Source organism: Oncorhynchus masou, chromosome 24 (genome assembly GCF_036934945.1).
Source record: "Oncorhynchus masou masou isolate Uvic2021 chromosome 24, UVic_Omas_1.1, whole genome shotgun sequence".
NCBI classification, from domain to species: domain Eukaryota; kingdom Metazoa; phylum Chordata; class Actinopteri; order Salmoniformes; family Salmonidae; genus Oncorhynchus; species Oncorhynchus masou.
The window spans coordinates 78,834,090-78,858,401 of NC_088235.1; the positions used below are offsets into that span (position 1 = coordinate 78,834,090).

The following is a 24,312-nucleotide window of genomic DNA, read 5'->3' on the forward strand; positions in this document are numbered from 1 at the left end:
TCATTTTAGATTCTGCTCGTCGTCCTCACTTGGGCTTTGACCTGACTGCAGTTCGGCATCTTAACTGACTTCAAAGGGCAAATGCTCACCTTAGAATGCCATTGGCATGCTGGTGAAGTGTGCTCTTCACGGTTTCAACTGCACCGGGCAGATGGCAGGCAGCGTGTATGGCGTTGTGTGGGCGAGCGGTTTGCTGATGTCAACGTTGGGAACAGAGTTCCCCATGGTGGCAGTGGGGTTATGGTATGGGCAGGCATAAGCTACATACAATGAACACAATTGCATTTTATCGATGGCAATTTGAATGCACAAAGATAATGTGACGAGATCCTGGGGCCCGTTGTCGTGCCATTCATCTGCCACCATCACCTCATGTTTCAGCATAATAATACACGGCCCCATGTCGCAAGGATCTGTACACAATTACTGGAAGCTGAAAATGTCCCAGTTCTTCCATGCATGCATTTTCACCAGACATGTTGAGGATGTTTGGGATCCTCTGGATCAACGCGTACGACCACGTGTTCCAGTTCCCGGCAATATCCAGCCACTTCGCACCGCCATTGAAGAGGAGTGAGACAACATTCCACAATCAACAGCCTGATCAACTATATGCGAAGGAGATGCACGAGGGAAATAGTGGTCCCACCAGATACTGACTGGTTTTCTGATCCACGCCCTACCTTTTTTAAGGCATCTCTGTAACCAACAGATGCATAGCTGTATTCCTAGTCATGTAAAAGCCATAGAATAGGACCTAATGAATTCACTTCAATTGACTGATTTGCTTCTATGAACTGTAACTCAGCAAAATCTTTGAAATTGTTGCATGTTCCGTTTATATTTTTGTTCAGTATATTTCACTTGTGGAAAACATAATTTTTTTGTATACATTCACATTTGAAATATTTTCTAAACACAGGTTATTGCAGCACATCAATAGTATCAGCACTGGCTGTATTTATCAAACCAGCCCATGGCTTCATACTTATTTTAATGATGTGGCTGTCTTTTAATAAACATGATTTGACATGTATGTTATTTCGACCACCTTAGGGCTGTAAATCTAATTGACTGATTTTTAAAATATTTTTAAATGTGATTTAGAAGTCACAGCATTTCCTTTCGATGTAAATTAATCTGAAGACAGATACAATGATATTTGCCATGTGTATCTATCTTTCATGTGTCCATTGAAAACATCTGGTCACTTATTATAATGTCAGACCACTCTGTCAAGCCACCAGGTTCCAGCTGAGGGGAGAACAAGAATGGAGGAACACTTAAAAAGCCCAAAAGCTTTCAACATTAAAAGACCGTGTGCATACAGTACACGATGCCTTACAGTCACAGCTGGACATCACATACAGTGAATACACTTCTCTATGCCTCCCTATAGAGCATTTCCCTGCCATTTAGACTGACTGGGAGGAAATTGGCTAGAATGATCCCTTTCCCACACTGTGTCAGCACACCCTCTCTGCTCCCCAAATGAAAAGAGTGTCACAGGGGTCGTGTCTGGGCAGCTCCCTTGAGGATAGGGCCAGTCTGCAGGCCATGTCTGAAGTCTCCTCTGCCTGGTTGCTGCCTGGTCCCTATAGCAACAGCCCTGGCGGCTGCAGACGGCAGACATGGGGCCTCCAAACACATGCACATAATTAATGTGATTATATAGATATGTCAACCCTGTCACCTTCCAGTTCATTAAGCTGGACACTCTCCCAGACCTGTCAGAGGCTAGTAGAGGCCTGGGTCTGCCTGGCCATATACAGCGCTTTTGCATTTGCCTTTTACCTGGAGGGACAATCAGAGCCAGCTTAATGCAGGGGCTTACTGGGACTGAAGCTCCTGGGCCCCTGCCCGTGGGGGGCCCAAGAGGCAGCAAATAATACAAAATAAATAGCCTGCTGCTGCACTGCTAATCATCAGATGGGAGGAGGAGAGAAGCTAGGGGGCCCATGTGGGTAACTGGGGGGCCCTACCTTGATTGGGTAACTGATTTTTTAATATATATATTTTTTATATAATAAACTGCATAATAAAGAAGTGGGACTGGTCAATTGTGTGAGTCAGGGGGGGCTAGGTTCAATTTTTTTTATCCTGTGGTTGGATAAAAAATTGAGCCTAGCCCCTGCCACACAATCTCTCGATGTTCAAAATAAACCAGAGATCATAATTTATCCACAGAGTATCAATAACTGTGGAATAAGTTTTATCACAAGCACATACATGTATACGCCAAAATGAAGAAAAAGTATTTGCCCCATTTTCATCTTTTTGATACTGAATGTTATCAGAGCTTCAACAAAAACCTAATATTAGATCAAGGGAACCCGAGTTTACAAATAACAAAAAATGGATACTGTATTTATTTAATTAACAAAGTTATTTAAGATCCAATATTCCTGTGTGAAAAAGTAATTACCCTCTTACACTCAATAACTGGTTGTGCCACCTTTAGCTGCAATTCCTGCAACCAAACGCTTCCTGTAGTTTTTGTTCAGTCTCACATCGCTGTGGATGAATTTTGTCCCACTCTTGCGCAGCTGGGTCATGCAGCAAGACAATGATCTCAAACACAATCAAGTCTACATGAAAATGGCTAAAAAGCAACAAATTTGAAGTTTTTGAAAGTCCAATCCCAATTGTTGTGGCAGGATTGAAATTAGCAGTTCATGCTTGAAAACCCACAAATATCGCTGAGTTAAAACAGTTCTGCATGGAAGAGTGAGACAGAAATCCTCCACAGTGATGTGAGAGGCTGATCAACAAATGCAGAAAGTGTTTGGTAGGAGTCATTGCAGCTGAATGTGGCACAACCAGTTATTGAGTGTAAGGGGGCAATTACTCTTTCACACAGGGGAATTGGGTGTTACATAACTTTGTTTATAATATAAATGAACAAAAAGTATGTAATTGTTGTGTTATTTGTTCACTCAGGTTCCCTTTATCTAATATTAGGTTTTGGTTGAAGATCTGATAACATTTTGTGTAAAAAAATATGCAAAAATAGAGAAACTTTGAAAGAGGCAAATACTTTTTCACAGCACTGAATGTATTATATTTCTATGGTTGGTTGCCTTTTGCAGATTTAAAAATACAATCCTAGGAAAAACACACAGTTTGGAAGCAAATGCCTACCACTGAAAAGAGAAGTCTGTAGAACCAATAGAAACAATGTTTTCTCAACAACTTCCAATTTGTAGCGAACAGAAGCACTGTTTTTCAAAGTAGCTTATCTTGAGAAAGGCTATTGCCACGACGAGCGCATCGGCCATCACCGTGAGTAGCCTATAGGGCCAGATTAAGAAATCATAGGCCCCAAGGCTTTGGGTTCTTTTCGATTTGTGGTCAATTTACAGTTTAACAAAAAGCCCCTTTATAAAAAAGCCATAAAAACATTTGTCATGGGACAGTTGAGTACATGCGTTTTTAGGATTTCCACACATGGAGAACATTTTTAGCAGCTTTTTAAAAATGCATTTCATGCAATTCTACATCATTTACATGACAGAAGACATTAATTGAACCTTTTTAATTTCACACAAATGACCAAAATGAGTGGCTACTCTGACACTGACGAGCTGAGCTCAATCTGGTCTTCAATTCAAACATACAATAGCCAGGTCAATGAAGCAACACACAGATTGTACAATATTAGGAGGAAATATATACAGTATACAGTATATATATATATATACACAGTATACAGTATATATATATATATACTGTATATATATATAACAATGGCTACAGTAGGCTACTAAATCAAATTTCCATTGGCACACTGACTTACCTAATGATGAAGATGAAGCCATAGGCTCAACTGTAGCCTATGCCGCAAGCATTATTATGGCTTTATTATAAAGGGGCTTTTTCTTCATCAGTAAATTTATTCCAGCATCAAATTGCATCTTGGTACACAGATTTGTTTACAGATCATGATAGTGTACTCGGAACGGGGGGCTATAACAACAAAGCCCCGGGGCCAATGATTTCTTAATCCGGCAATGGAGGGTTTGGTGTGAATGTTAGGGAGAAAATTCTCCCAATGAAGTCAAAGGACTCAGATTAGCTGTGTTGCCATCATTGTAAAAGGCTCCATGATTTCAAAAGCACCACAAAGGCAAATGAATGATGAGATTAAACAGGGGGGGAATATGTCTTGAACATTTCAAAGTTTTCCAGCACATCATATAAAAATCTATTGTTAAACTGTCAAAGTATTTTGTTATTGCAAGAGATATTTAGGATCAGAATCTCAGCCATCCATAATACACACGGTTCCAAGGTGTTAACTGCTCCCCTCTCTGGTAAGTTTTCTCAGTGTTTGAGCACGATTTCCTCCATTGAAGCATATCCCAACTCACCGGCACATAAAGGCTCAGACAAGGGGCCGTCCCTCTCTAAATTGGGCATCTTTGTGGGTTTTGACTGGATGTGGAAGTCAAATAATATCTCCAATAAATCATGTCAGCTCTAAATAACACCCTGCGGGCCGCAGTCTGGCTGTGAAGGCTTGTTACTTATTGCCAGGGATATCTGACAGAAGTTTGCTGTACAATATCCAGCTGTTTTTAACAATATCATTCCACAGTAGGAGTGATATCCAGAAGAAAATATACAATGAGGCGGAACAATGTTAAATTGTGATACTGCATCACATTGCTAAAAAGCTAAATGAAATTGATCACACAAAAATCTAAATATATTTAACACAAATATATTAGATTGTTGGGAGGAATAAGTGCAGTGAAATTATCAACGATTAAAAATATTATCCACTCTGGAGGTTAAGGTCAGAGGTGAGGGTCAATTTAGCAGCTAGACACAATTGTCATGGATGATGTATTTTGTCAAATGGTGAATTAACTTTGAAAAAGCCCTTTCTTTTCTCCCACACTATATGATATACAAGACAAGTCAAGTCAGTGGGAGAAATTAAAAGCTACAATTTTAATTAAAACATTTTGCTGGGATAATTAAAACGTGGTATTGGCTAAGGTGTGATTAAGGTGTGATTAATCACCGATAATAAAAAGACAATATTTAAAACAAGAGTTTAATAATTTCATAAGCCAGTAACATTTGCCACACAGACAACAGAATAAAACATTTTGTATACAACTAAAAGTTCAAACCATGCATTCATAAGTCTTTTGTTGAAAAAAGCATTATCATACAAACCACACAACGTAAAATGAATACCAAAACATTCAATCAATCAGATTTTTTTTTTTAAACACAGAAATCACACTTTCCAAAAACAAAACGACCCAAAAGTCCAACAGCATGACACCTGTACCTTTCCAACATGATCAATTGCAATAGAATATAAATAAGTAAATTCATTGTTTTTTAAACCGTTGACACGACAAAAATCAGCAACACATTTCAGACCTAAGGTTTAAGTTTTAGGCAAGATTTGTTCTAAGCCTACATCATCCTAAAAAGGGGCAATCTGCAGTTGCTACATAAGATGTTTCACTTATAAATTGTACCCATTGTACCCTCATGAGCTCAGTTCAACTGTTCTACCCCATCAGAACCAAAATAAGCTCGTTTTACTCCAATGTTTGTAAACAAAGTATATAGAAAACTATATTGCCTCAAAACACGGTTAAAACTATCATTTTGATATCATGGATGGTCAGTCCTTGCATCCATAGACAGCTCTGTCTAAACATTCAAGAGTGGTTACATTTTCCCTCCCCATCTCTCAGCTTTTACCGAAACAGGGGCGGGGAAGGCGCTTTGTTATTGTTTCAACTGCTGATTGGCGCTTTAAGTGTAAATGATTGTTTGGCAGCAAAACAAAACGCAGGAAATACTTTGTTCAAACAAATTCAACTGACAAACTTTGTTGGGACTGAAAGATGGTTGCTAATACAGGTAAGATTTGCCAAATCCAGGCTGGGCTGGAGTGTTATTGAATGATACAGATAGATAGCTGTTATCACCAGTCTACTATTTTCCAGAAAAAAAGAGATATCTTATCATTGACTCAAAATCCCTGAGTTTCCAGGCACTTAGAATTCTTCACTAAATACCTCCATTAAAACAGTCAAATATCCTCAGTGCTTTGTTTTAAAAGGTGGGTAACTAAGGAGAATGGACTATCGAGTGGTGATGACTGCCGAATAGACTGAACTCCACGGGTTCATTACAATCAGTACGGTACAGCAGAACTAAAGGACGAAAATAAATAAAGCATCAAGCACTTCTGAAATCAGCCTCTACTAGCAAACTAGGCTGGAAGTAGGTACCACTACTTTTCCTACTAGAAACATCTCATTTGCAACATTTCCTGATACTATATGATAAAATTAAAAAAAATAAAAAACACTGGCTTCAAATGCATTGGTTAAAACAGAGAAATGTGATACATAGCAGTTGGACAGAATCCAGTCCACATTATACAGCATTTCATCATAGTCCTGGTCAAGGTCTAAGGGTCTGACTGGGCCCACAGGACAACAAGGTAGTAGTAGTAGTAGTAAGGTGTCAACATGTCAGAAACCATCACATCCCTTTTGATATCGGTGACACCTTTGTTACAGTAACAGACAGGAGCACACATCCTGTCCATTTGTTGTATTGAGTTTGACCTGCCTGGAACACTGGCATGGTGTTAGCTAGAGATTAAGGGTAGTGTAGTCCTCTTCAGTTCTGCATGAGGTACTGGTGGAAGTAAATGCCAAACAGGCTGCTGATGACTTGGCAGGCGGCCACCCACCAGGTGAGGAAGGCAAAGAGGCCTCTGAAGAAGAGGGGGGTGAGGACGGAGCGCAGGGCCGAGAAGCCCTCGGTTAGACGGGCCACCGTGGCCTGGATGTCCTCCTCCATGTCCTCCACCCCCTCTTCGTCCTCCTCCAGCCCTGGCAGGATGGGAGAGACCGTGGGCATTACCAGGGCAGGGGTCACCCCCGGAGCCTGCTCTGCGCCACTCCATGAGAAGTCACCTGAGATACAAAAAAAGTCAGTAGGAACAAATGGGTGTTACAACGAGACATTTGAAAGGCACAACTGAAATACATTACATTTCCATGGATCAAGCATTGTGATGAAACTGTTGGTATATTATCATAACTCCATATTGTTAAATTATAGAATGCAGATTCTCAGCATTTACGTAGGGCCACCGAAGGCCTCACTAAAAATCAGATGAGAATTTGTGGTTTGCGTACAGTTTAGCAGCTGTTATAGCAGTGTACCAAAATTCTTATGCTACTAGCTCCTGACTGCAACGCAGTCAAATGTCAAACAGCTAACATGTAAAGAAAAATACAACAAAAAAGGCAAGAAATCAAGAACGGCAGGATGAATCCAATTAACAACCCAAATAGCACTGAAGCAGTATCAAAATGCAATCTATGCAAATGTACATCAGTGGAATTTACACAACAGCTAAGAATGACATGCACAGCAGTAGATATATTATAGTGAGATATGTGAAGAATCCAGTATATAAATAAATATGCAGTGTGTATAAATAATGAAAGTATTATTAGAATATAAGAAAAGGCGAGGAATCATTTTTTTCCCCCTCAAAGCTAGTTGTTGCCATGTTAGGTACTGTACATGTCTTACCAAGGGCCTTCAGAGCCAGAGTAGAGAAGAGGATGAGTAGAACAGGGACCATGTACTGCAGGGTGACTATGGTCAGGTAGCAGAACACACGGGTCACCTGGAAGGACAACAACGTCAAAAGACTCATGGGTTTAAGGTCTCATCTGGTTCTCTAAACAACTCAAAAGAATTGCTTTCACATGAAAATGTTGCCATTTAGATGTGTTGTCGGACCTTCCTCTGGATGTCGATGGCGGCAATGCGCCCCGCCTCCTTCTTCATCTGGTCCACCCACTTCTGGGAAAGGTTGAGGTAGGCTTGCATGTGGTAGCGGGTGAGGGCCAGCCTCAGGCAGCACAGAACCACCACTGTCCACAGACGAACACTGTCAAACACCGCGCTTGACATACTGGGAATATCACACACACACAGGAGATCTGTTAACACCTTGAGAAGGAATCAGCACAAGGGTGCCAAATGGTCACATTTGTAATATTGGAGTCCAGGAAACAAACACACTTACAGGGTGACTGAGGTCTTCCCCATTGGAGCATTCCCCAGGAAATCCCTAGCAATGGGTTTGATCCACAACACGATCACCACCACTGGGGCCAGGAAGCTCATGTGCAACAACATTCTAAGGGAAGCAGAAAACAGCACAACACCCAAACAGTAAGACATTACTAGTCAGTGGAACCAGTTGGTTATTTGGTTTCACAGTTAAATAAGTGTTTGTGTGTTCTTACTGGATGAATGGGCGGTCTGAGTTCATCTGAACTGCGTCCAGGTGGGTCTGGGCTAGGCGGAGGCCAGGGAAGGCCAGCAAAGCACCAATAAAAGCACAGATGGCAGCCAGACCCAACTTCACAGTCAGCTTGGTCACAGGGACTCTGATGGGAGTCCAAATATAATAGCAAACATTAAAGGGGCACATTTGCCAACACAGATCACTAAAAGCATAGTCGGTCAATGAATGACTGGCAACTATTCTATGGACCCAAGTTGTGATTTTAATTTTTGAAAAAAAAAAAAAAATTCAACTGTCCAACTAAAAGATACTTACGACCACTCAGCAAAGCCTTGATGTTTTGCGAAAACCTCAAGGTTGTCAAAAAGACTGTTAAAACCTGCAATACAAAACATGAAAAAGCCCAAACTGAAATGATAAAATTAACTAAATAAATGTGTTATGCATAGCCTAATGGGGCGTGCCATAGTAGGGGTTAATGTAGTGCACATACCAGGCTCCAGGCCAAACTCCAGGTAGTCCTCTCTGACCACCAGCACCAGCATGGCCACCAGCAGAGACAGGAAGCCAAAGGCCAGGCACACAGAGCGCTCGCCTCCCTCGTCAGACCTGAAGTAGTGGCCCATCAGGGAGTGGAGGGTTTTCCTGTGAGAGTTAAGGGAAACACAGGGACAACCGGACAGTCCTTTGGAAACAAAACAGCTCCAATCAAGGAGCAGCACAATATTGATGCATCCAAGTATTTTTCTGGCACAGTACATGTTTGGGTTAGTCATTTACCAGGGTCCCACTTTGTAGAAAGTGACTAACACAGTTCTTACATAATAACATTGGCAAGTACAGTGAGTACAACTTCAGTTAGTCTAAGTTGACATTGTAACATAGTACTTAGAGCTGTTTTCTTAGGAATAGTTCATAATATTACTTTTTCAAAATTGTAATACAATTGTGGGCTTCCAGAGCGAGGGTGAACTGAAGGATACAGGCAGCAGAGAACGGTCAGCACACACCAGATGGCCCCAATGTGGACCTCCTTGGCAGGGTCCACTACACAAAAGTAGCCCTCGGTGAAAAGGTAGATGCCCATGGCATATACTGCGAAGTCAATCAACCACTGGTACTCCAGGAAGAATCGCAGTACTGAGAAGGGGAAAGGAGAGGCAAAGCAGAAACATTGTAAGAAAAAGATAAGGCCTAAAATACAAAGCCAGCTAAAGGCTTGGAGGGCATTTCAGTTTGCAGTAGTGGTGAAAAAACCGCTATCTGGAGCTCGCCTGAGCGGTCGGCCACATCCTTTCCCCTATACAAGTCCATTCCTAATTGTAACACAAAGATTAACCCTATGATGTGTGTGTGCGCACAACTGTGTGGTGGTAATCAAGAGACAACAACTCTGGATATGGACACATCTGCCTTGTTCTAGCCTGACAGCCGGTAGCGAGTCAGAACCTTAAAAATCAGCATTACATACTAGCGGTGAGGGAATTCCCAGCCGACCGCTCAGACGAGCTCCAGCTTGCTGTTTTTTCAAGGTTCTTCGAATCGTTGGGATTCTGACATGGCTACAGTGATGGCGTACCAGTGAGCTGTGAGGCCTTACGCACCTCTCACATCCTACAGTCTTCCAACCCAGCTGCAGGCCTCCTCAGCGGTCAGGGAGTGACCACACTAGGGTTAGGTGATAACCAGATTTTTACGGGGACCTGCGTCATGTGCAGGAAGAGATCAGGAGGGCGTACTCACCACCGCGGGAGCACCATTTCTGCCGCTACTCTCCTGACCGTCACCACTCTAGGCCCCCCGGTTAGAGCCATCGTCCCCACCTTGGGAGTGCCAACACAGCTTATACTCCCCGAGTCAGCCAGACTCCGTACTCCGCCAGACTCCCTACTCCACGAGAGGCACTACTCCATGAGAGGCACTACTCCATGAGAGGCACTACTCCATGAGAGGCACTACTCCAAGCCTCTCCAGCCAGAGCATTTGCCACCTCCATGGGACCGTTGGGACTTCCACTATGTCCAGAGGTGACCCAGTTATTTACCAGATCGTCGTCACTCAGGCCCCCCTGGCTGGAGGCGTATATACAGTTGAAGTTGGAAGTTTACATACACTTAGGTTGGTGTCATTAACACTCATTTTTCAACCACTCCTCAAATTTCTTGTTAACAAACTATAATTTTGGCAAGTCGGTTTCTTTGTGCATCACACAAGTCATTTTTGCAACAATTGTTTACAGACAGATTATTTCACTTATAATTTACGGTATCACAATTCCAGTGGGTCAAAGGTTTACAGGCACTAAGTAGATTGTGCCTTTAAACAGCTTGGAAAATTCCATTCCATGGCTCGTGATTAGGCGAATTGACATAATTGAAGTCAATTGGAAGTGTACCTGTGGATGTATTTCAAAGCCTACCTTCAAACTCAGTGCCTCTTTGCTTGACATCATGGGAAAACCTAAAGGAATCAGCAAAGACCTCAGAAAAAAAATGTAGACCTCCACAAGTCTGGTTCATCCTTCAAAGCAATTTCCAAACACCTGAAGGTACCACGTTCATCTGTACAAACAATAGTAAGCAAGTATAAAAACCATGGGACCACGCAGCCGTCATACCGCTCAGGAAGCATTCTGTCTGGATATATGGATATATTGAAGCAACATCTCAAGACATCAGTCAGGAAGTTAAAGCTTGGTCGCAAATGGGTCTTCCAAATGGACAATGACCCCAAGCATACTTACAAAGTTGTACAAAATGGCTTAAGAACAAGAAAGTCAAGGTATTGGAGTGGCCATCACAAAGCCCTGACCTCAATCCTATAGAAAATTTGTGGGCAGAACTGAAAAAGCGTGTGCGAGCAAGGAGGCCTTCAGAGTAGTCCTCTACTCACAGTGGGGACTCCCTGCTGGTCGAGGCGGATGCATGGGTGTCCAAGGTTCGACTGTCTGTTGCCCTGAAACCTTCAGCCATAAAGTCTCCAACCCCCTCTTGCTACTGGCCCGGAGCCCAAACGAGTGGTGGATTATTCACGCATGCCTAGGATGGAGGAACAGCCTGCAGTTCAGATGTTGGGGCCTCCCCCACCATGGCCGGGTGGGATCAGCCCCATCCGGTCTTCGAAGTTCAGCCTGCGCTGTCAAGGCCCAGGACTCAGCCCACTCCTGCTGGCCAAGGCCCATCAGTCCATGGCTGGTGGCGGCTAGCTGGCCCTCAAGGACCCTAGACTGATGCCTAGACTGCTAGGTTTAAAGCCACCTGCCATACTAGGCCCAAAGTTAACTGCACTGGGCTTGTTGTCTTCAAACCTATTCAGCCTGCAGATCCCTAGCTGGCCAGGTTTTCAGCCTCCTGACCTTCTTGGTCACAAGTTTCCTGTGCTAAGCCCTCAGTCTTTACCACCAGGTCCTCAGTTGTACTAGGTCCGCTTTCTCCTGCCCTAGTCAGCCCTCTGTCCCTAGCCCATGTGAGTCATCAGGTTCCTACGCCACAAGGCTCAGAGTTACCTAATCTACCAGTAGGCCCAAAGATCTACCACTCTCCCTGCTCTCAGTCGTTCTCCCCGGCAGGTCCAGGGTCAGTTCTCCCCGGCAGGTCCAGGGTCAGTTCTCCCCGGCAGGTCCAGGGTCAGTTCTCCCCGGCAGGTCCAGGGTCAGTTCTCCCCGGCAGGTCCAGGGTCAGTTCTCCCCGGCAGGTCCAGGGTCAGTTCTCCCCGGCAGGTCCAGGGTCAGTTCTCCCCGGCAGGTCCAGGGTCAGTTCTCCCCGGCAGGTCCAGGGTCAGTTCTCCCCGGCAGGTCCAGGGTCAGTTCTCCCCGGCAGGCCCAACGTTATCAGTACTAGGCTCCCAGCCATCTGCCGTTCTAGTTTCGCTGTCTCCAGCTTTAGCTAGACAGTTCACTGCTCTGCCAAGCTATAAGTTCTCTGCCCCACTAGGTCTGCAGCCTCTGCCCTCAGTTGGTCCGCAACCCCCAGCCTTAGTCAGCAAGGAGACAGCTCAGTGCTACATGCCAAACCACTTGTCCTAGTTCTAGGCCCTGGGTCTCCTGTCCCCTTAGGCTCCGGGTTATCTGCTCCTCTAAGTGTGTAGTCCCTGCCTCTAGCCAGTTCGCAGCCTGTCTTGGCGCGAAGCTACAAGTTCCCTGCTCAGCTAGTTTGTAGCCTCCCGCTATACCTGGCTTGCAGTCCTCAGTCTTAGTATTGGTTTCAAGTCCCCTGCACTGTTAGGCCCTCAGCCCCAGGATGGCTGCTGTCTCCAGTTCTGGAGGGCCGCCGGCCTCCTGCACTGGATGACCCTCCGTTCAGTCGCAACTCGGAGACCACCTGACAGTCTCCGAGGCCTAGCCTGCACCTGCCTCCGGATCGTCTGACTTCGGTCTGTAACGTCTGAACCGTTTGGGCTACACACTAATATACAGTACTAGACAAAAGTTAGGACACACTCATTCAAGGGTTTTTCTTAATTTTTTACTATTTTCTACATTTTAGAGTAATAGTGAAGACATATGGAATCATGTAGTAACCAAAAAAAAGTGTTAAATCTAAATACATTTGAGATGAGATTCTTCCAAGTTGCCACCCTTTACCTTGATGACAGCTTTTCACACTCTTGGCATTCTCTCAACCAGCTTCATGAGGTAGTCACCTGGAATGCATTTCAATAGGGTTAGGGTTCTTTGTAGAATCTAAAACCTATTTTGATTTGTTTAACACTTTTTTGGTTGCTACATGATTCCATGTGTTATTTCATAGTTGAGGTCTTCACCATTATTATACAACGTAGAAAATAGTAAAAGGAAAAATCTTTGAATGAGTAGGTGTGTCCAAACTTTTGACTGGTACTATATATGGAGACTGTTTAATGCCAAAAATATGGGGTTAAATACATGTAAAAAATAATAATGTTGTCTCCTAATCTTTCTTATCTCTCTCAGATATAGGAGAGACACTTCAGAACAAACTTCTTTTTGATATATTTGGGGGACTATCTGTTATTCAATGTGCTTCTATGTGCTAATAGCATTAAGACCCTAAATAATTTCACATTGTTTAATATTTATTTTTTTTATAGTTCAAGGGGTTTTAAACTCAAAAAGCTAAATGATCCTTGATATGACCTTCTTAAAACAATTCCAGCTTAGTAGAACCCCCCCCCCCCCTCCCGTGGATTAGACAGGGCTTAGACTCTGACAGGTTAGAGACTAAGTCCCCTAGTACAACCTTATTAAAGTTGTTTGGATTTATATAAGAAATCCAAGGGCAGCTGTAAAAAGGCCATGCCTGTGCACTGGACTTTCCCCCACAGTCCCTTAAGGGTGGATCACTCTCCATCACAGCTGTCCATCACAGCCCTTCGTTTTCAGGCAATCAGTGGGCTTGGACATGCATGTGGACACTGCACCTGCCCATTCTAGCTGACACAAGAACACAGGTTTTGGTGAACAAGTTACTTTACTACATTTGTATTTGCAGTACTGCTGTAATTATGCACCTAATTCCCTTGTATATTTAGGATGGCCTACAGCTGGTGGAAATTGTGTATATCATTATTGCATTGCTTGCATGAGTATTTATGCACAATATGTTAGTTTAGAAAATTGTTATTTTATAGCTTGCAATGTTTGCACATCCTACCACTGCACATTCATAGTTCGCACTAGTGCTATGCCATGGCGAGTTTCTAGAAGTTTCAGACGGTCCTCGAAGCTCACTCGCGCGTGCAGTCTGATGTACGACTCTGTAGGACCAGAGACAGACCAGATAAGATCTACATCAGGCCAGAGAGAGAGGGCTATAAATCGTGCCTGTCCGAGTTATTAGTTCTCTCTCTGCTATGCGTGTATGTAATGCCATTATGTAAAGATCCTGTTGTATTGCTACATTATAGTAGATCTTATCTGGTCTGTCTCTGGTCCCACAGAGTCGTACATCAGACTGTGCAAGTGCGAGCTTCGAGGACCGTGTCTGAAACTTTTATCAGGTTCTAGAAACCTGCCATGGCATAAGAAACTATGAATGCGCAGTGGTAGAACGTGCATACACTACAAGCTATACTATAATAATTTCTAAACTATATTGTGCATAAATACTTGTGCAAGTGATGAAATAATGATATACAGTGGCAAGAAAAAGTATGTGAACCATTTGGAATTTCTGCATAAATTGGTCATAAAACTTGATCTGATCTTCATCTAAGTCACAACAATAGACAAACAGTCTGCTTATACTAATATCACACAAACAATATGTTTTCATGTCTTGATTGAACACACCGTGTAAACATTCACAGTGTAGGGTGGGAAAAGTATGTGAACCCTTGGATTTAATAAATGGTTGACCCTCAATTGGCAGCAATAAACTCAACCAAACGTTTTCTGTAGTTGCGGACCAGAACTGCACAACAGTCAGGAGGAATTTTGGACCAGTCATCTTTACCAAACTGTTTCAGTTCAGCAATATTCTTAGGATGTCTGTTATGAATCGCTTTCGAGGTCATGCCACAGCATTTTAAAATCGGGTTGAGGTCAGGACTCCGAATGGGCCACTCCAGAAGGCGTATTTTCTTCTGTTGTAGTCATTCTGTTGTTTGATTTACTTCTGCGTTTTGGGTTGTTGTCTTGTTGCGTCACCCAACTTCTGTTGCGCTTCAATTGGTGGACAGATAGCCTTACATTCTCCTGCAAAATGTCTTAATAAACTAGGGAATTCATTTTTCCGCCGATGATAGCAAACTGTCCAGGCCCTGAGGCAGCAAAGCAGCCCCAAACCATGATGCTCACTCCACCATACTTTACAATTGGAATGAGGTTTTGATGTTGGTGTGCTGTGTCTTTTTTTCTCCACACACAGTGTTGTGTGTTCCTTCCAAACTCAACTTCAGTTTAATCTGTCCACAGAATATTTTCCAGAAGGGCTGTGGAATTTCCAGGTGCTCTTTTGCAAACTTCAGACGTGCAGCAATGTTTCTTTTGGACAGCAGTGGCTTCATCCGTGGTGTCCTCCTATGAACACCATTCCTGTTTAGTGTTTCACGTATCGTAGACTCATCAACAGAGATGTTATCATGTTCCAGAGATTTCTGTAAGTCTTTAGCTGACACTCTAGGATTCTTAACCTCCTTAACCTCATTGAGCATTCTGCACTGTGCTCTTGCAGTTATCTTTGCGGAACAGCCAGGAGAGTAGCAACAGTGCTGAACTTTCTCCATTTATAGACAATTTGTCTTACCGTGGACTGATGAAAATCAAGGCTTTTAGAGATACTTTTGTAACCCTTTCCAGCTTCATGCAAGACAACAATTCTTAATCTTAGGTCTTCTGAGATGTCTTTTGTTCGAGGCATGGTTCACATCAGGCAATGCTTCTTGTGAATAGCAAACTCAAATTTTGTGTGTTTTTTAATAGGGCAGTGCAGCTCGAACCAACATCTCCAATCTCGTCTCATTGATTGGACTCCAGGTTAGCTGACTTGACTCCAATTAGCTTTTGGATAAGTCATTAGCCTAGGGGTTCACATACATTTTCCAACCTACACTGTGAATATTTAAATTATCTATTCAATATAGACAAGAAAAACACAATAATGTCTTTGTTATTAGTTTATGCACACTGTGTTTGTCTATTGTTGTGACTAAGATGAAGATCAGATCAAATGTTATGACAAATTTATGCAAAACTCCAGGTAATTCCAAAGGGTTCATACTTTTTCTTGCCACTGTACACAATATGCACCAGCAGTAGGCCATCTGAAATATTCAAGGGAATTAGGTGCAGGATAACAGTAGAGCTACAATGCAGACCTATAAACTAAACAGCTAAGCATTACTAAACAGCATAAAATCCCCAGTCATAGACCGCACAACTTACTTTCCTGGATGCACACACAATGTTCCTTGAATAAACAGTAAACTAGGTCACCAGCCAAAACTTGTGTACTCTTCTTGTGACATCGATAAAACTCTGAGCTACAACGGGCAGATGCGGGGTCCACATGCGTGTCCAAGCCCACTGATTTAAAATAATGTAATGGCGCCGTAGGGGATGGCTGCCGTTTTATGGGCTCCTAACCAACTATGCTATTTTGTGTGTTTTTTTTCACATTGTTTGAAACTTATTTTGTACATAATGTTGCTGCTACATTCTCTTATAACCAAAAGGAGCTTCTGGATATCAGAACAGCGATCACTCACCTCGAACTGGACAAAGATTTTTTTTTCTTTAATCAGTCTGACGCGAAAGATATACTGCTTCTCTGAGACCAGGCCCAAATCTCTGTCATTCGCGTGAAGAACAGATGGAAATACAGGGGGCAGAGATTAGGAAGCCTTGTGAGAATTTGTTGGTGAGTGGGTAACCCACCTCTACCATGAGTTCAATTAGCCAACGTGCAATCACTGGAAAATAAACTGAATGATCTTTGTTCGAGACCATCTTACCATCAGGACATAAAAAAATTGTCATATCTTACGTTTCAACGAGTCGTGGCTGAATGACGACACGCAAAATATACCGCTGGCTGGGTTATCCGTGCATCGGCAAGACAGAACAGCTATGTCTGGTAAGACGAGCGGTGGGGGAGTGTCTATTTGTCAATAACAGCTAGTGCGCAATGTCTAATATTAAGGTAGTCTCGAGGTATTGCTCACCTGAGGTAGTGTACCTCATGATAAGCTGTAGACCACACTATCTACCAAGAGTTTACATCTATATATTTCGTAGCTGTCTATTTACCACCACAATGCTGGTGCTGGCACTAAGACGTACAGCTTGTTGAGTGCAAAGGCCATAAGCAAACAGGAAAATGCTATTCAGAAGCGAAGCACCTAGTGGCCGGGGACTTTAATGCCGGCAAACTTGTGTCCGTTTTACTTAATTTCTACCTGCATGTCACATGGGCAACCAGAGAGGGGAAAAAAACTATTGTTCACCTTTGCTCCACACAGAGATGCATACAAAGCTCTCTCCCTCACCCTCCATTTGGCAAATCTGACCATAACACTCCAGATTCCTGGTCACAAGCAAAAACTAAAGCAAGAAGTACCAGTAACTTGCTCAATGCAGAGGTGGTCAGATGAGGTGGAAGCTAGGCTACAGGACTGTTTTGCTAGCACAGTACACGCTGATTCGGTGAGCGAGTTTATTGGCAAGTGCACCAGTGATGGTGACAATTAAAACCTTCCCCAACCAGAAACCGTGGATTGATAGCAGCATTCGCGCAAAACTGAAAGCGTGAACCACAGCTTTTAATCATGGCAAGGCGACCAGAAACATGACCGAAGACAAACAGTGTAGCTATTCATTCCGCAAGGCAATCAAACAAGCTAAGCGTCCATATAGAGACAAAGTAGAGTCGCATGTAGCAGGGTCTACAGTCAATCACAAATTACAAAAAGAAAGACACCGATGTCTTGCTCCCAGACAAACTAAACAACTTCTTTGCTCACTTTGAGGACAATACAGTGCCACGGACACGGCCCGCTACCAAAATCTGCGGGCCCTCCTTCACCGTAGCCAACGTGAGTAAAACATTTAAAAGTGTTAACCCTCGCAAAGCTGCCGACCCAGACGGCCTCCCTAGCCACGTCCTCAGAGCATGCGCAGACCAGCTGGCTGGTGCGTTTACAGACATATTCAATCAATCCATATCCCAGTCTGCTGTTCCCACATGCTTCAAGAGGGCCACCATTGTTCCTGTTCCCAAGAAAGCTAAGGTAACTAAGCTAAACGACTATCGCCCCGTAGCACTCACTTGCGTCATCATGAAGTGCTTTGAGAGACCAGTCAAGGATCATATCACCTCCACCCTACCTGGCACCCTAGATCCACGCCAATGTGCTTACCACCCCAATAGGTCCACAGACAACACAGTCGCAATCACACTGCCCTAACCGATCTGGACAAGAGGAATAGCTATGTAAGAATGCTGTTCATCGATTACAGCTCAGAATTTAATACCATAGTACCCTCCAAACTCATCATTAAGCCCGCCCTGTGCAACAGGGTCCTGAGCATCGACGGGCAGCCTCCAGGTGGTGAGGGTAGGAAACAACATCTCCATCCCACTGATCCTCAACACTGTTGCCCCACAAGAGTGCGTTCTCAACCCTCTCCTGTACTCCCTGTTCACCCATGACTGCGTGGCTATACACGCCTCCAACTCAATCATCAAGTTTGCAGACAACACTAGTGGTAGGCTTGATTACCAACAACGATGAGACGGCCCACAGGGAGGAGGTGAGGGCCCGCTGAGTGTGGTGTCAGGAAAATAACCTCACACTCAACGTCAACAAAATAAAGGAGATGATCGTGGACTTCAGGAAACAGCAGAGGGCGCACCCCTCTATCCACGTCGATGGAACAGTAGAGGAGAAGGCAGTAAGTTAAGTTCCTCAGCGTACACATCATGGACAAACTGAAATGGTCCACCCACACAGACAGCGTGGTGAAGAAGGCGCAACAGCACCTCTTCAACCTCAGGAGGCTGAAGAAATGTGGCTTGTCACCAAAAAACAAACTTTTACAGATGCACAATCGAGAGCATCCTGTCGGGCTGTATCACCGGCTGGTATGGCAACTGCATCGCCCACAACTGTAAGGCTCTCCAGAGGGTAGGGAGGTCTGCACAACGCATCACCGGGGGGAAATTACCTGCCCTCCAGGACACCTACACCACCCGATGTCACAGGAAGGCCATAAAGATCATCAAGGACAACAACCACCCGAGCCACTGCCTGTTCACCCCGCTATCATCCAGAAGGCAATGTCAGTACAGATGCATCAAAGCAGGGACCGAGAGACTGAAAAACAGCTTCTATCTCAAGGCCATCAGACTGTTAAACAGCCACCACTAACATTCAGTGGCTGCTGCCAACTTACTGACTAAACTCCAGCCACTTTAATAATTAAAAATTGGATGTAATAAATGTATCACTAGTCACTTTAAACAATGCTACTTTATATAATGTTTACATATCCTACATTACTCATCTCATATATACAGTTGAAGTCGGAAGTTTACATACACTTAAGTTGGAGTCATTAAAACTTGTTTTTCAACCACAACACAAATGTCTTATTAACAAACTAAAGTCTTGGCAAGTCAGTTTGGACATCTACTTTGTGCATGACACAAGTAATTGTTCCAACAATTGTTGACAGACAGATTATTTCACTGTATCACAATTACAGTGGGTCAGAAGTTAATCAACACTAAGTTGATTGTGCCTTTAAACAGCTTGGAACATTCCAGAAAAGAATGTCATGGCTTTAGAAGCTTCTGATAGGCTAATTGACATCATTTAAGTCAATTGGAGGTGTACCTGTGGATGTATTTCAAGGCCTAACTTCAAACTCAGTGCCTCTTTCCTTGACATCATAGGAAAATCAAAAGAAATCAGCCAAGACCGCAGAATAAAAATTGTAGACCTCCACAAGTCTGGTTCATCCTTGGGAGCAATTTCCTAACGCCTGAAGGTACCACGTCCATCTGTACAAACAATAGTACGCAAATATAAACACCATGGAACCACGCAGCCATCATACCGCTCAGGAAGGAGAAACGTTCTGTCTCCTAGAGATGAACGTACTTTAGTGCAAAAAATGCAAATCAATCCCAGAACAACAGCAAAGGACCTTGTGAAGATGCTGGAGGAAACGGGTACAAAAGTATCTATATCCACAGTAAAACAAATCCTATATCGACATAACCTGAAGGCCGCTCGGCAAGGAAGAAGCCACTGCTCCAAAGCCGCCATAAAAAAGACACATGGGGACAAAGATCGTACTTTTTGGAGAAATGTCCTCTGGTCTGATGAAACAAAAATAGAATTGTTTGGCCATAATGACCATCATTATGTTAGGAGGAAAAAGGGGGGGGGGCTTGCAAGCCGAAGAATACCATCCCAATCGTGAAGCATGGGGGTGGCAGCATCATGTTGTGGGGGTGCTTTGCTGCAGGAGGGACTGTTGCACTTCACAAAATAGATGGCATCATGAGGAAAAGAAAATTATGTGGATATATTGAAGCAACATCTCAAGACATCAGTCAGGAAGATAAAGCTTGGTCACAACTGGATCCTGGACTTTCTGACGGCCTCCACTGGTGGTAAGGGTAGGCAACAACACATCTGAAACGCTGATCGTCAACACGGGGGCCCCTCAGGGGTGCGTGCTTAGTCCCCTCCTGTACTCACTGTTCACCCACGACTGGAAGGTCTGATCACAGACAATAATGAGACAGCTTATCGGGAGGTCAGAGACCTGGCAGTGTGGTGGCAGGACAACAACCTCTCCCTCAACGTGAGCAAGACAAAAGGAGCTTATCGTAGACTACAGGAAAAGGAGGGTCTACCACACCCCCATTCACATCGACGGGGCTGTAGTGGAGAGGGTCTAGAGTTTCAGATAACTTGGTGTCAACATCACCAAAACTATAATGGTCCAAACACACCATGACAGTCGTGAAGAAGACCAGTTGCATCACCGCCTGGTATGGCAACTGCTTGGCATCCGACCGTAAGGCAGTACAGACGATAGAGCGTACGGCCCAGTACATCACTGGGGCCAGGCTTCCTGTCATCCTGGACCTATATACTAGACGGTGTCAGAGGAAGTCCCAAAAAGTTGTCAAAGACTCCAGTCACCAAAATCATAGACTGTTCTCTCGGCACAGCAAGGGGTACCAGAGCACCAAGTCTAGGTCCAAAAGACTCCTTAACAGCTTCTACCCCCTAAGACTGCTGAACAATTAATCAATTGGCCACCCAGACTTATTTATATTGACCCCCCCCTTCTTTTTACACTGCTGCTACTCACTGTTTATTATCTATGCATAGACACTTTACCCCAACCTACATGTGCAAACTACCTCAACTAACCTGTACCCCCGCACACTGTCTCAGTACCGGTACCCTCTGTATATAGCCTTATTGTTATTTTATTGTGTTACTTTTTATTTTATTACTTAAGTGTATTTAGTAAATATTTTCTTAACTCTATTTCTTGAATTGTTGGTTAAGGGCATGTAAGTAAGCATTTCACAGTAAGTTTTACACAATATATATTTGGCGCATGTGACAAATACAATTTGATTTGATCTTTTATTGTCCGAAAATGATGGGCTATGATTGACAGCTAAGATGGAGACATAGCCACCCTAAAAGGATTGTGGGGAAAGTCCCGTGCACAGGCATGGCCTTTTTAACAAGTGGTGCTTATGTTTATTTACCAAGGGCATCAAGGACGCCGACTGGAGCTTTTTCTAAGTGAAGGTCAATGTCCTTGGGAACTGTGAGAGGCTTGCTGTCCCCATTCTGTCTCCTACAAAACAGAAGTAGTCAGCAAACATTTCCTTTAACAGCCAGTCTACCACCATAAGAGTGATACAAAGGCAGCAGACACCAGTTGTACTGTATCATCATGCCCCCTCCCACCTGTCCCCAGCTCACACCTGTCTCTCTTGCTGGGCTTGCTGGGCATCTGTTTTCCAGCTAGGGCACACAGCTCTCCCTCAGAGGGGTGTTTGAACCGGAAAAGACTGAAAGGATAAAGTTAGATTTGTTAAAAAAATATATACACACCCCGAGTAAGTTATTAGCTAGTGGTAGGGTCACAGTTGTTCTTTCAAATAAATGGCCCCTGATAAGGTCTAAGAGTTTATCATGGACTTATGATCATACCAGGAATGTCAGACCCTTACCATGAAGTCAACATTACCCAGACATAGCTACACCCCATCTCCAAAGCCACGTCTGTATATGACATTTGTGTACATGACTTTACCTGCCATTGCACAGGAGCCAGCGGGCAAATGAACAGTGTGGAGCCATTCTCTGCATGATGCTAGCAGCCAGCAAGCTGACCACCAGCTGCACTCCAATCAGCGCCTGGTCAGTGAGAGAGAACACACACACTTGGTTAATCAAACTAAAGTACAAAAATGTGTTAACCCAACTTTTAGACAACCAAAATGGAATTTCAAGATACATTTTTCATCTGACACATCAGCTGCTATGCATTTCAAAGGAGTCGCTACTAACGTTACATCTGCCAAAGGGTGGGGGGCGCACTCCCTACCGTGTCAGTCATTCAACTTCTCAACGAAGAAACCAAATCCTCTACAGCCAATGAAATAAATTGCCCAAGATAGCCACGACAGGAGGTATAGTGGCTGTGAAGGTTTAAGTTAACCATCCATGATAGCAGCCCAAGCAAGCTAGCTAACTTATTGTGCAACGTGTACATAACTAGTAAAATTAATGGAAAGAGCAATTTATGCTGCTAGCTAACTTCAAACTGACACCCAGCCAGCAATCAACTTGCAGGGAACCTATAGCTAGCTAGCTTCGTTACTTTACAGGTAGTTGATCATGCTAAGCTAGCTAGCTAGGCGAACTATTTTGTAGTCAAATACGTGTAACAGTGGCTAAAAGCTAGCTACAAGCATTAGCTAGCGAAGCTTTACATGCTGGGTGCAATTGGCTTCAGCAAAATATTTAGCTACTCACCATCTCTTCAATTATCCGAAGTTTTTTCGTAGTGTTAGCTACACACGCGTGTAGGTAGCTTTCAGTGTCTTGACAGCTGATGACATGTGAAACTTGGGCTGCATTCAGTACATAAAAACGTAATAGAACGTTTCATTTGAACCAAAACGGGGCTGTACACCAGGAGCGCGTACGTATCTCAAAGTCTGTTCAGGAACGTAAAAGAACGTTTTGGGAAAACGTGTGTTCAATACAAACTGTTCCGCAACGTAACAAGCGGTCATGCTAATGAAACGCACCCCCCGTTTTGGGTTCCACGATCCTCAGAAAGACAAGCGTTTTCATTGGATCGAGAATCCTGTTGACGATTTAATTGGATACCCTTATAAAATATTCAAAAAAAATTGGAAGATTTCCAGTAAAAATATTCCTCGGTCACAATGGCTGTGTTCGAGAGCATCAAAACCGTGATGTATATTGGGTAAATTGTGACTGACTGATCTTCAAATAATATGGAGTAGTTATTTAGACTGCAAGGTGATTTGTAGATCAGTCAGTCTCGACTCTCATTTCAAGTCGGCTACAAGGTCGAACGCACCCAATAACAATAATCATGTATTTTCTCATGGAAAAAATCAATTGTTTCACCTGCTTAGCAATAAAAAGCAGTGGTGGGAAAAGTACCTAATAGTCATACTTGAGTAAAAGTAAAGATACCTTAATAGAAAATGACTCAAGTAAAAGTGAAAGTCACCCAGTAAATTACTACTTGAGTAAAAGTCCAAAGTGTTTGGTTTCAGATATACTTCAATATCAAAAGTTTCTAAAATATACTTAAGTATCAAAGTATAAATTATTTCAAATGTGTTATACCAGACGGCACCTTTTTCTTATTTTCATTTACATATAGCCAGGGGGACACTGACACTCAGACATCATTTACAAATAGCCAGGGGGACACTGACACTCAGACATCATTTACAAATGGAGCATGTGTGTTTAGTGACTCCGTCAGATCAGAGGCAGTACGGGTGACCAGGGATGTTCTCTGTTTAGTGAGTCCGTCAGATCAGAGGCAGTACGGGTGACCAGGGATGTTCTCTTGATAAGTGCTTGAATTGGACCATTTTCCTGTCCTTCCAACAAGACAACGATCCAAAACATAAAGCAAAATCTACAATGGAATGGTTCAAAAATAAACATATCCAGGTGTTAGAATGGCCAAGTCAAAGTCCAGACCTGAATCCAATCGAGAATCTGTGGAAAGAACTGAAAACTGCTGTTCACAAATGCTCTCCATCCAACCTCACTGAGCTCGAGCTGTTTTGCAAGGAGGAATGGGAAAAAAATTCAGTCTCTCGATGTGCAAAACTGATAGAGACATACCCCAAGCGACTTACAGCTGTAATCGCAGCAAAAGGTGGCGCTACAAAGTATTAACTTAAGGGGGCTGAATAATTTTGCACGCCCAATTTTTCAGTTTTTGATTTGTTAAAAAAGTTTGAAATATCCAATAA

General features: G+C 43.3%; 1 protein-coding gene across 1 annotated transcript; it reads right to left on the reverse strand.

Annotated features, from left to right (window-relative positions):
• Window positions 1-5,048: 5,048 nt before the first annotated feature.
• tmem161a (transmembrane protein 161A) lies at window positions 5,049-23,048 on the reverse strand. The gene is made up of 12 exons (XM_064935068.1): window positions 22,817-23,048; window positions 22,092-22,195; window positions 21,760-21,846; window positions 21,538-21,629; window positions 9,301-9,457; window positions 8,811-8,962; window positions 8,633-8,696; window positions 8,316-8,459; window positions 8,093-8,206; window positions 7,804-7,978; window positions 7,591-7,687; window positions 5,049-6,962 (listed from the first exon to the last, which is right to left on the reverse strand). Exons 1-12 carry the CDS (start codon window positions 22,817-22,819, stop codon window positions 6,664-6,666), a joined length of 1,488 nt encoding a protein of 495 aa, XP_064791140.1. The 5' UTR covers window positions 22,820-23,048; the 3' UTR covers window positions 5,049-6,663.
• Between the last annotated feature and the right edge of the window lie 1,264 nt (window positions 23,049-24,312).